This window comes from Orbicella franksi, chromosome 9 (genome assembly GCF_964199315.1).
Source record: "Orbicella franksi chromosome 9, jaOrbFran1.1, whole genome shotgun sequence".
Classification (NCBI taxonomy): domain Eukaryota; kingdom Metazoa; phylum Cnidaria; class Anthozoa; order Scleractinia; family Merulinidae; genus Orbicella; species Orbicella franksi.
In genome coordinates, this window is record NC_138153.1 from 10736410 (window position 1) to 10750243 (window position 13834).

Consider the following 13834-nt stretch of genomic DNA (forward strand, 5'->3'; position numbering starts at 1 on the left):
TATTAAATGTGCATGCACCATGATAATTTCCTAGTACGGCTCTAGCAAGGTACGTTAGTAAGTAGTTTATTGAGTGGTTCTCAGGCCATGCTTGTTTCATGAATTTGCCATCTTTTGACAACAAAATAATAAAATAGGTCCGCAAAGCGTACTTGTGTGGGCTTAGATTTACTTTTTCCATTTAGTTAAACGTCAGTATTCAGGAGTTAAAGTGCTACAAGTGAATAGGCCATCACTTTGAAATATAAAGGTATAAATTGATTATTAGGTATCAACATAGGTGGGGTGTTATTAATTTTATTGAAGGCTGTTTACAGATATCAAATTAACTTGTACATGTACTGTCGAGAGGGTTTGCTGCAATATCTAAGCCAGTTACATGATAAAGTCAGCAACTGAGAATTCAACAGTTGGTCCCAAATAGACACCTTGTCCAATGGTGTCGATTCCACTGAAGTTCTGAATACGTTTTGTCATGACTGCAAAGAAATGTTGTCACGTGAAATAAGAATAATCAATTTGCTTACAGTATGTAGGTTCTTTTGTTGATTGCCAGCTTTAAGATGATGCAAAATGTGGTAAAATGTTATCGTAAATGCAGTACCTTTACCTACCTATCATGCTATTCACAGTGGAAGGTTAATTAATGAAATGTTATTTGAAGAACACATTGCAAATGTTATCAGATTTTTTAGGAGAATTTCTTGCACACACATTCATTCACTGTAATCATATTCCTGGTCGTGTTGAACTTGTCGCATATCAGCTTGACAACCACAAATCAAGACATGTGCAGTACACCTTTCATTTCGTGAAAGGACCAGTCCATGTTTGTGAGCAAGACAATTGCAAATATAATAGGTTTTTAAGCTCTTCGATGCTGACCAAAGTGTATCTCTCAAATGAAAAGGGTATCCCATTCAAATCCTCGAAGTTAAATTAAAAATGTCAAAGCTGTGCTCTGACGTCTCTAAAACTGGAACAAACAGCAATTGTAGTAACAATGATGTAATACATCAAGCATGAAAGACCGTGTTTAACCACATTTCCAAATACGGAGAGGAGTATTTAAGGTGTTGGAAATGTGATGAAATGTGGTCTTTAGTGTTTGACACACTATATACACAAGTACACCTATCTTCTCAATTGGAACTAAAACCAAGGAGAAAAAGTCGACTTAAAATTACGACATCTATGCCAAATGAGATCAGATATCCAAACACCATCATATTTATGATTTACAGTGTTTAAATTTGATGAATTATTGATGAGTTTGAGAAAATTATTTGAAAATGGTTCTGCAAATGAATTTTTGGGCATTGTTTGATGTCAAGATTAAAAATAATGAACAACGTATTAAGTTGCATTACGCTGCATTGAATGTACATTCTCGCGAAAACCGAAACTATTCCTGGAATATTAGTTAACCTCATTGTAACAGTTAACGGCAATTACACATTTTTTTGAACAGAATTAATATCTTGTAGAACTGTATAGGCTCGATCCAATAAGCATATTCTGAGTACGGTGTCTTCTATTTGATTGTAAATTTTAACAATAATCAAGTCAACATTATTTGCAACACACTGCTTACCAACGTTCACCAAAGTGTGCTTCTGCCAGTTCCTTGACTTGTGGCCAGCAGACACAGTGGTTGTTGGATTATTGTTATTAAATACTGCAGGGCCTGGATTGTTCTCCACATCATTCACTTCCTCTCAAAATGACTGCACGGTACGAGTACGTGTACACGATTTAGGTGACAACAGTAGAGTCCAATAACTGACACTCGTTTGGGTAAAGAAGGTGAGTGCTTGCGAAAGCGAATACTTCTTCCGTGCAATCTATCCTGAACACGAGCCGAGCCTGGATGAGTTAATGGCTTGCGTGAGCAAAACAAATCTTGTATTGCCGAAGAAATTTTCTCACGAAGATCTAAGTGAAGTAACAAAGAGTACACAGTTCTCGAGGGCAGTGCGGGAAGAAAGATAATATATAACAAAAACGAAGCAAAGCAATTTAGAAATGGAAAATAACAACTTACCTTGAAAACTGCCACCAACTCGCGACGATAAGTTGTGGAAAAATATTGCAGGTACTCAAAACAGCAATTGTCGCCGTATCGAACACTCACGTCATATAAGCCTGCTCAATTCCTCCCGGAAGACCTTGCGATACGCTACACGTAGACAAATAAATTCCGCCGACGGTAGCATAGTGGGGGCTGAAGCCCCCATAATAAGGTTTATGACCATGGAAACGGTCGGTCCGTATGGTCAAGTCCCGACCAAGAAAGAACCAATCAGAACTCTCAGATTTACCTCGGGGCTACCTTGCCACACAATGAAAACTATAACTACAAAATAAACCAGGAATACATAAAAGCAAGTTAGCAGCCATGCCTCGCACAGGAGTGACAGTATGGATACAACGTAATCAAAAAAGATATACAAATAGACACAATCAACGTCAATACGCTTTCTAGGTCTTGAACGGCGACCATAGTAGCAAAGACTCATATAGGGCGGACTATCCGCCTGATGTAACATGAAGTTCTCACAGCTAGTATTTAAAATCTGTTTCGCATGTGGTAAGAAGAGTCCATCTTTTGAACTCATAGAAAATAAAAACGTTAACGAGCCCTTTTTTTTTCCCACATGGAGTTTACCGCAGCGGTCTCATGGCCAAGAATACAAGTTTCAAACGAGCACCTACCTCGTCAAGAACTGTTTTCCTCAGGGACTCCAATTGATACGATGGTTCAGCCAGTTCTCGACTCATCCGAAGCCGTCAAAGTGAATTTTAAGGTGGAGTTGAAATCAGTCGTAGATGTGGTCAGTCCTACTCCCGGGGGAGTGCTGCTTACCGTGAATAATAATATTATTGATTAGTATATAACATACAAGTGAATAGTGCTTTTCGCGCGCTCTGATTTGTTAACTCGGAGGTGATTAGCAAGTACTATTCACCTCCACTTTGGTGAATAATTGTTAATTATTCCTGGGAAGAGACTTCCTTTGACGCGTTTTAAGAGGGATCGGGCTCATGTATGGACTTGCAGCACTGTTGCAAACTGACAGAGTGCGAGCAGTTATTTGATTAGAAATCTACTGGCAAAGGGTGTAGAGGCATAATGCGCGCAAATCTGGTTATAGTGGACACGCTGGGGGGCGTCGTTTAGTGTCCGTAATAGCCAGATTCCGTAATAGCAGGGTGGGAGATAAAAAGTGCCCTTAACACTGCACACTGAACGTACGCTCAAGTGAACGAGCAAGGACTGTTGTGCAGACGAAAAAAGAAATAATGTGAAAATAAACATTCCAGAAGCCATTTGAACTGTATTTTTGACAAATGATGAAAAGCAGACTGTAATTTTACATAATTATGTTATATGAGAAGTACGTGGTGTCCACTTTATCGAGAATCAAAACAATAAAATCGTCATTTTAGTACCACGGAAGTGTCCGTAATTCCGTAATAGCGAGAGTTCGTAATAGCGGAAGTCATTTCCAGCCAAACCTCTATAGCTTTCGCCGGGATCTGGATTTTGTCCGTATTAGCGAGCGTCCGTAATAGCGGGAAGTCCTCAAGGCGAGAGTTGACTGTTTGTGTCAGGGATGCGAAGGACGCATTAAATCCTGAAGGAATGGGCTTGATTTCGATAGAGCAAGGTTCCAAAAAAAAGCAAAATTGTAAAGACTTTGCAATAATACCTTTTCCATTTGTTGACGTCTTACCGAAGTACGATAAAGTTTTCAAAGGGTGCCTTCCTCATTTTCGTCACCATATTGTTTTCTTACTTGCAAGCAAACACCTGGCAATAACCTTGATGTAACTCATTACATTTGTATGAACTTTGTGCACAGGATAGGTCAGGTTGTTTCGACAGATACATTCATCACACAGGTATGTGGCGGTTGCTGTGATTGAAGCTTAAGTTAAAAAAAAAGGGTAGTTTAATTCATGGAGAATATCGATATCGTTTTGTCATTAATTTCAACACTTAAATTTTATTGAATATTACCAATCTTTAAATAACGAGATTACGAACTCGAGATTTCTATCGCGCAAAGAAATCGAGCGCGAATAATCTAATAGTTTTAAAATAAATCTTATAGTCGAAAAAAACCCTTATCGAAATCTTTGCCGCCATTTCGTTAACAGCCGTACTACACTGCTAGACTGCTCACTATCTACGACAGAATAGACAGTGTGTAGCGTAGCCAGTGGGCCTTTTCGTTGATATGGCGGCCATTTTGAATTCTATTGCTGCAGATAGCTATTATGGAATGTTCAGAGCGCAAATACATACTAATTTGCCCCCTAAGCATCCCATAATTGGTGTTTGAAACAATAGAATTCAAAATGACCGCCAGGTCTCCGAAAAGGTCTATAAGAGAACGATATTCGTGATTCGTTAGTAGATTTATACAAATAATGACAACAATTACAATTTCCTCAAATGTGATTGGTGCATAAACTGCTGTATTTTGCTCTAATTAATCTGCAAAGCTGTAATCGGACAGTTGGTTGTAATTGGACAGTTACATCAGCCAATCGAATTACATTGCAAGTGATGTTAGTAATCGTATTGCGGTGTAAAGAGTGTTAATTAGTATTGTAAGCAACAGGAGTTATCGTACTGTGCTGTAAGTAGTGTAAGCATCAGTATTGTTATTAGCCGAAGCGATCGTATTGTATTGTAAGTAGTGTATGTACTGCATTGTAAGTAATATAAGTAGTGTAAGTCTTAGTATTGTAATTTAAGTGACTGAATTAATCATATTGAATAAGAAGTATTATAAATAATGTAGGTATTGAAGAAACAGCCTTCTCGATGAGCAAAATTCACTTTAATGCCAACGATGAAGAAACCATTCTACAATCGAACAGGAACGCAAAAATGACAAAACATTACAAGCAAACTTAGCTAGTGAAGCGAAGACACTTACAAGAACTCCGTAAGATGAGAAATAACGAGCAAGTCCTTTAGTTCGTTCGTAGTGTTCGAAACACAAACATGGCCGACTCGTTTGGCCGAGCGTATGAGTACCCGGTCAGCGGGTTTCCTGTCCTGGTACCTGGTTGACTAGCGGGAAACTCTGCAAGTATATGTATTAGTCTTGTAAGTAGTGTAAGTAGCTGTATAAGTATTGTAACCAGCGTGTGTAACAATGCATATGAGCCAATCATTTTAAGTCCTCCCCACTAAATCCACCAATCAAAACATTTATTACAATGACAGTAACCAATTCAAAAGACTGACTTTGTAAAATTGTGGTTTAGTCTTCAGTTACTGTTTTGAAAGAAACTTAACAGCCATTTTGCAAGCTATTCTCCATAGTTTTAATTATGATTTTAAAAATGACGATTAAAAGCTCTTTTTCATTGGACTTTTGCTTTTGTTGGAAATTGTAATGGTTATGAATTTAATTGGTAACAGGACATCGTGTCGTCCAATTCACTCTGTAATCATACTCGTGATTAACAAATCGGACTCCTGCTTCGCGGCCGTCCGATTTTGTGAGTCACTCGTATGATTAAAGACCGAATTGGACTCCACTCAGTCCTATTACTATTATTAATAAGTATTCATAGTGTCATAAAATTAATTAGTATATTATAGTAATTGCCATTTTATTGTTGTCGTTGTTGGTATCTATTTGCTTACTGATATTTCTTCTTTCCTTAGATAGCGCTGGAATAACTCTTTCCTAATGTGGGAACCCAGTAAGTTTGGTGGTTTGAAGAAAATTCTTGTAAGTCCTCAAGAAATCTGGGCACCAGATATTGTACTACAAAACAAGAAAGTCAACGTGCCGGGACTGGTGTGGCCACAATAACTGTTCCTTCATCGACTACTATAGTAAATCTCCAATGTTGCAAGGGAATTGAAAGCACTATCCCGTTTTATAAACACATAAGAAATTATGTATTGGACTTATCATTATGTTATTATGTAATACTCCGATACCAAGCCGACATACGAAAACAGACAACACCATTCCACTGCACTACAGTGCAAATTAAAAATTAGCTATAAAGTGGCCTGCTCTCAGCCAATCATGATGAAGTATACAAACCATTTTATTGTTCGTTCGTTAGTTCGTTCCTTCGTTCGTTTGCTCGTTTGTTCGATCTTTCGTTTGTTCCCTCGTTTGTTCCTTTTCCTGTTCGTTCGTTCGTTCATTGTTTCTCTTTCTTCCTTTCATCCTTATTTCTATTTGTTTATTGGTTGCCTGCTTACTTGATTGACTGACTGATTGATTCATTGATTGATTTATTGCTTCCTTATTTCCTTGCTTGCTTGCTTGATTGATTGATTGACTGATTGATCAGCGCAGATGATAATGTCGCTCAAACAGGCTACACAGAGAAATTCAAGACATGGATAATTATTTACCACAACGACTCAAGTAATGGATATCACCCGTGTCCTTCAAAAGCACGTGCGTTCTGGATGTGACGTATTTCCCTTACGATGAACATCGTTGTGACATGATTTTTGGCTTCTTAACGTCGGACAAGACGCTTATGGATATTGAAACAGAGGAAACACGAGTAGGCAAAGGCGACGACAACGATGTGGACAACAATTTGGTATGTACAAAATCAATGCTATGGTTCTATTTGTTAAAATATCAAAATAGTTGTTAAAATTTTGAAGTCCACTGATTTTGGTCTTGCATCTCCCTTCCTGATAATTTCAGCGAGAAGCAGGAAACGTAGGAGACTTCTAAACAATTAATCTCCAGAATTTTCTTAATTGTGTTTACGTTCCAGCTTCTGTTTGCCTTGCCTTAGACGAATAATAAACATAACCATGTCATTTAGCCCCTCCTAGACATGTTTTCTTCTTTTCTTCCTTTTTTGTTTTATGCTTTTTAAAAAAAAAAAAAAAAAACCCAATATTTTTATATTCGCCCCTTTTTCCCCCATGTGCATAGTTTCAAACATGTCTACCCTTTCCCTCCCTCTACAACGTTTAATTCAAACTTTCCATGTGAGGTAAACGGTAGCAGAGGGATAGTTTAAATGTTTTCTATGTGCTGAAGTGAAAATCTCTCACTATACTTACAGAACAAACGGAGCGCTGGTCAATCCAAATGAATGATACAAGTGACAAGGAAGGAAAATCTTCCCAGAGGCAGTTATCATCCATTCACCGAGATTCACCTAAGCTTTATCATCCGCCGCAAGCCCCTTCATTTTCTTGTCTTCTCCATGGTGCCATGCATGCTAATCAGAGTCCTGATCCTCGTCAGCTTCTTCATCCCTGCAGAAAGTGGCGAACGGATCGGCTTCAGCTGTACAATCCTTCTTTCTGTAAGCGCATATCTCCTAATCGTGACAGAAGCTCTTCCACAACAGTCGGACGCGCTGCCACTCATCGGTGTCTACTACATAATAATCATAATAGAAATAGGGTTGGCGCTGACCGCTACCATTGTCGTACTCAAGGCGCATCACGCTACCATGGAGCCCCCAGCTTTTCTCAAATGTTTCCTGTTCATAAACAGTATCTACAGATGTTGCCAGAGGGCCACCAAACCGAGACGCACTTCAAAAATTGAACCCCCGATTAAAGTGGCTGTGATCGACTGCGACAGTGGCAAAGAAGAGAAACACGACAGTGCTGAGGAGAGACACCGAAAGATAAGCACTATTAAGATGAGCCGGCTGTCAGTGAGCAGCGGTAGCCAACTGTTCACTCGCCCCAGTAGCATTGTCATGGACGTGGAAGAGGAAGACTGGAGCGAGACCTGGCGCCAGATTCGTAAGGTCTTAGATCGTCTTTTTTTCTGGACGTTTGTCATTTCGTTTTTCATTTCCACGGTAGTCGTGTTTATGTACGGTCTTTCGTTAGCTAAGCCTTTGACCGCCGGAGCAGACAAGTTGTACGATTCCCGCTAGCTGATACCGATGCGGTACAGCATACATGATTGAATAAATGTTTTTTTATTATTATTTTTAGGCAAAAAAAAATGAGCGTAATAACGAGGTAATCGAATAGAAAGTATGATCGGGGAGCGAGGTTCCAGAGTTTGTACATACAATGTTGGCCTCACGTTATCTTTGTTTGCAGTGGTTGAGAGAGTCAAATTATAATAACCACGGCCAAAGACAATTTCCCCTGGGCCGTGACTTTGCTTAACATGTTTCCCATGCAGGTAGCCCTTGGTTTTCTCCGATGGGAGAAGAGCTTGGATTTATTGAACGTGAGGTTGTCATACTCGCGCTACAAAGACTGTTTAATAACACAGTCGTTGCTGTAAAAACCCTATATTTTTGGGATGAGTGGTTCTCTCTTCCCAACTTTTTTTCAACAGGCCATGCAAAGCAATAGCTTTATTGGAAAGAGTTTTTCTTGCGCCAATATTACTTTTAGTTACTCGGGCAGAGTTACATGAAACCTATTCTAAGTAAATGAGCTTTCATATCATCAAGGTTATAAGTTTTGTTCTCGGTTTTATTCAACATATTATTTTTACATGTTTGTAATAGGTAATAAATACGCTACAGCTGTTGTTTTGGAAATCACTTAGCTCATTTGCTGAAACATTCCGATGACATTTTGCCCTATAATTTATGATCCGCCCACCACGTTTGAAGGTTTTGTGCTAATAATTTTTTTTTTTGTAATGCCTTAAGTTTCCATATGTTATTTTGTTTACAAAACGGTTTCAAATGTTGCAAAATTAGTATATTTAGGTGGTATTTCAGTTTTACTTCTGTTTCTTTTTTACAAACAAATGATTAATAACAGCATTCAACCCAGTTCCCTCACATTTATTTCAAGGTAGAGATTGATCTTAGTCCCCGCCATCTTGGATCTGTCGCACACACTGCCTTCTGCGGTTTATTTGCTCTATACTCTATACAAGTGTGATTTTTCACAGATCGACATCGTTGCGTTTTTTGCATCCTGAGAATGATATCCCTATACATGTATAGATAATTTAAATATTCAATAATAGTTTGAGAATTGTATTTTTAATTAAGGACTCGCTGTATTGCATGAACGTGCCAAAAGAACGATACAGTAGAATATTTCTTGTTTGATACCCATAACAAGAAAACGTTGCTCATGTTTCATGCCTCACGGGTTTCGAGTAGTCTTCCATCTGGCAATCGGCGATGTAACATATATTCCAAAATCATAGTTTTCTCGGAAAAAAAAAACTTAAATCATCTGTATATCTTATACCGTAGTTTTAAAAGATGAGAGCTCGCATTAGAAGATCGACTGCTAAACCCGCTAGTGGCTGAAAAGTACTTTAGCCTCACTAAAGCCAAAGTTTCTATTGATTTTGCCGCCTTCTTTCTGACAAAAGTTGAATCATAGTATATACATCTTATACGGTAGTTTTTAGCAATGAAAGCTTCCTTCAAAACGGGTAAGAAGACTGATTGCTAAACCCACTGGAGGCTGACGAGTTTTTCAGTCGCACTAATACGAAAGTTTCAGTTGATTTAGCTACCTTCTTCCTGACACAAGGAAACGCCTTTAAAATTTTTAGGAAACCTTGGCGGTACTTATCATTCAAGATAAAATAAATACATGGATTTATTGACGCGTTGGAGTACAAAATAAAAAACGCAGAAAACGCAAAGTTCTCCATGCCGCAAGGCATTTTCCAATCCCAGACGAAATAGAACAGAATGGCGTAGACGTTGATGGGCATTACACAGACGATGAAAGCCACGAGTATTGCAATGATGATTCTTACCACTTTCTTGTCTTCTCTTAATCTCTCAGACATCATGTATCGTGAAGGGCCCTGGCCTCTCGTATGTCTACTTCTGTTCAAATTCAGAATAACGGCAGAATATAGAAATGTAACTGCACATGTTGGGATAGCCATCAGACAGACGAATATTACAAGAAAATGCGCTTCCTGAGATTTCTTCTGATCGAATTTGGGAGCCCAGCTTATTGCGCAGTACGTTTTGCTATCAACCGTCACTATCCTTAAAATGTAGAAGTAAATTGCTTGCAGACCCATCGATGTGAGCCATATTGTCGGTACGATGATTTTACAGAGTTTAGCCGGCTTCCTAAACTGTTTACGCAGAGGGAACACGATTCCTCTATACCTGTCGATAGCTATAGCTAAAAGACTCAGAATTGAGACGCCAATTGTGATGTCTTGAAAAAAGTGAGCACTTTTACAGAGAACTGAACCCAACAGCCCGTTAATTAACCATCTGCGAGGTCCAAGCAATATTTCTGTTATCTGCCTCGGTACAGCCAAGACTGTTATTAAAATATCTGAAACTGCCATATTGGCGATGAGATAATTGGTAATGGTTTTCATTCCCTTGCTCCTCGTAATGATAGCAATGAGCAAAGAGTTCCCAAGGACTGAAAACAGCAGCAGGACACAGTAACAGAATATTTTAACTTTTTTGCTTACACTGGTGTCGCTTTGGAACGGTTTGCAGCTGTATTCGTCTAGAATTGTCGTACTGTTCAAACCCCAAAACGACCCACTCGTTGTTGGTGACTGGTTGGTCAGCCGTGTTGTAGTATCCATGAGTCGTTGAATTAAAACCGAACAGTATTATGAAAATGCAGCAGGAAGTAACGCACAAGTCAGTGCAGCTCCAATGGAATAAGCTCTTTGCTGAAAACGGAAATATTACCTCACCAATGTTCAGTGCTTTGGTAGGGTCCCAAATATTCGACAAAATGGTGAGTGAAACTTCAGTGCTTCAAGCTGAACTATATATGACGTCTAACCCTGACTCCTCTTTCCTCTACCGATTATGACTTGCGTCAAAACATTGGCAAATTGTCCAGCCTTATGTTCTTTTTTGTTTTTGGTTTGTTTGCTTTTTTGTTATTTACGTTTGTTCAGTTGTTTCAATCATCGGAGCCAAGAACACAAACACACAAAATAGCTGACAAACCGCGGAACCTAGAGATAAATATTACTTTCAGAATTGCCGCGAATTTTTAATTTTAAATTTAAAAATTTAACTCAGAATTTTAAAATTTAACTCAGAATTTTAAAATTTAACTCAGAATTTTAAAATTTAACTCAGAATTTTTAAATTTAATTCAGAATTTTTAAATTTAATTCAAACTTAAAAATATCTTCAGGAAAAACCTCTTCAGGTAAACAATAATGGGACATCGTAGCGTGACACTAATAAGCAATATTCATCTTAAAAGACGAATTAAAATTGTGAGCGAAGAGTTACGGCGGGCTAATAACGTGTTTCTTTTCGTTTGAAGAATGCATTGATTATTCTATCCCTAAGGTATAATTCAGTTTTGACTGAAATTTTTTGTCAAACCAAGGCATCTTTAATATTGATTGTTTACCATTTACCCAAAAATTCCGGAAATTTCGGTCAGAATGTGAATGGAAAGACAATTTTGGCTCGACGAACCGGAAAATTATTGAAATAATTGGAACATAATGAAAGGATCGGAGTCCTAACTTTCGAACCGAAATATCCCTTCACCACCATCTTGGAGTTCGAACTCGTGCTAGTCTAATTCGGTAAATTTGGGGCGGGGGGGGGGGGGGGGTGAGTTGAATAAATGGTAAATGGCCGGTCCGAACGGAACTTACCCTTGCACAAACATTGACGAATTGGTTTCTCTGTGTGAATGGTAAACAGCCATTGTTTGCCTCACGACTAACAGAATAGTTTGGACGTTTAGTTCCGTCAACGACTTACCGATAATAAGCTGTAGTAAATTGTTCCGGTAACAACGACATATTTATACATCACCTAGCTATACTACTCTGACAAGTTGTTCTCATTAAGAATTTACTTTAGCTATTTTTCAGAACGTTGTCAACGCAATAGTCGACATATTTTCCTGGACGATTCAGTGAATTTTCAAATTAATGACCGCAAGATTTACATATTTCAGTTCTTCAGTTTAAAAAAAAAAAAAAAAAAATAGCAAAATAACTGTTTGTTGGTTTGGACAAATTTGTTTCGCTTAACAAACTAAAAGTATTGAATGTAAAGAACGTAAATTGAAGCTTTTAAAAATCGACGTGGAGTCATAAAAATCCCATTTTTCCTACGTCTTCTTTTTCACAGTTCAAAAAATGTCTCCGTCACATATTTACTACATGTTCCTGAAAAAGCGCAGTCCTTAATTAATTTTTTGGAAGAACAAAGATATCTTTGGGTTGTGATGTATTTCTGACGGGATATCTTGAAAATGTCGATCAGGTCCAAGCAACTAATATCATTGTACAAATATCGTGGAGATGTTGTGGAAACACATGTTTTCTTTGAGATGACGTGTGATTCATCTCTTGCCACACCACAGGATATGGAATCTACTGAGAACGGAAAACTGAAAAACAAACGCCGTGTACGGCTCATATTAACTGCTCGATAAGCTGTGCGATTAAGAGAAAGAGGTGATATTTTTTCATGGAACAGATTTTTGTAACATCTAAGAAAGCTAGAAATCGGCTGATCAAATAAGCATAGCAGGTGCTCTACATTGGTCACTAAAACGACAACCGGGCGACAGAGTACATATCTTTCTCTCCCAAGAGTGATACGTTTTATACCAGAAACATTGATCACAACTTTGTCGCGGGGAAGCGCTGGTAAGTAACATTACAGCAGCAAACGTTTAAAAACCGGAGCGCAAGTTTACACATGGAAATACAGACAGGCGACCAAGACGGTTTTTTTCAAGCGCTATCGAGTAACACAATGATCTGAAATTCGCCTGAAACAGTTTACAGGGGTATTCTCGTGATGCGTGATTACCTGATGATTTTATTGTTGTGAAACGTGAAATTAAGAAATTATTCTTAGTGATCCGTAACTTGAAGGTTTTGCGTGACCCGTGAAGAACTTGAATTATTAACCGAAATTCTTGATTTCACCACTCTATTCTTCGTGATTTTGAGGCGAGAGTCCTCCGGAAGATTTGTTAAGACTGAACTCATCAAACTTGACCTCTGTACAATTATCGTAAGGTCTTGTAAAACATCGGCAACTACCAAGCAACAGAGGCTGTTACTACACGAAGTGGACGAATGGTTAGAGTCGTCTGTATCGAGACGGTGATTTGGGTATGCGATTTGCAATATGGAATATGGACTCACGATTTTGCTTTTCTTCGAACACTTTTTTTTAAGAGCAGGTTATAAAAAAGAGTACCTCACATGCTTATTTTCGTGGTTCGGGAAAAAGAAATTTTGATATCCGTGGCCTGTGATTCGCTATTTTCCGTTCGTGAACCGTGCAAGAGAGCGCCTCTGTACGACCGTTTTTACATGCGTGCGATTACAGTCATAATAGCGATTGAATGTAGCTAACAAAAGTCAAACATTGGTCATAGTCGTACTTTTTTTGTGTTCTGAACATCGCTTTGATCTTACAAGACAATGTTTTTTTAGTCATTCAGAGTCATTCTCATAGAGCGGCGAGAATTTTCGTGGAGAACTGGAAGGCTTTGCGCTTTTGACATCACACAATCTTAAAAAACAGAAGTCTCCTCAACTCTGTGTAAATAGGGAAAAGCATCCCCCTATATTAGGTTCAGGGTTTTCTCTTTGTTTGATAGAATTATAATATCATTGATCTTGGTGGGAAAGCTAGCCTGTGTTTCAGGCGTAACGGGGAAGGGAGAGGCAAAACCACGACCCCTTCTATTCCCCCTCTAATTCTCCCCCCCCCCCCTCTCCCCCTTTCCCCCATGTAACCCCGACAACGACAGCTAGCTAAAGTTACTGCTTAAAGCTGGTTAAAGTGAAAGTTAATGTTTAATAAGTATATTTTCGGCTTCAAACTTCTCATGCTTTTGAGATGGCAGGACGGAATAACTCTATAAATACTA

At 38.5% G+C, this 13834-nt stretch overlaps 1 protein-coding gene and 1 pseudogene across 1 annotated transcript; one reads left to right on the forward strand and one right to left on the reverse strand.

Moving 5' to 3' along the window:
* Positions 1–1440: 1440 nt before the first annotated feature.
* Positions 1441–8218, forward strand: LOC145498462 (neuronal acetylcholine receptor subunit beta-3-like; annotated as a pseudogene).
* A 1171-nt stretch (positions 8219–9389) lies between these two features.
* Positions 9390–10731, reverse strand: LOC145498463 (substance-P receptor-like). Its single transcript, XM_081478393.1, has one exon. It carries the CDS (start codon positions 10536–10538, stop codon positions 9390–9392), a length of 1149 nt encoding a protein of 382 aa, XP_081334519.1. The 5' UTR covers positions 10539–10731.
* Between the last annotated feature and the right edge of the window lie 3103 nt (positions 10732–13834).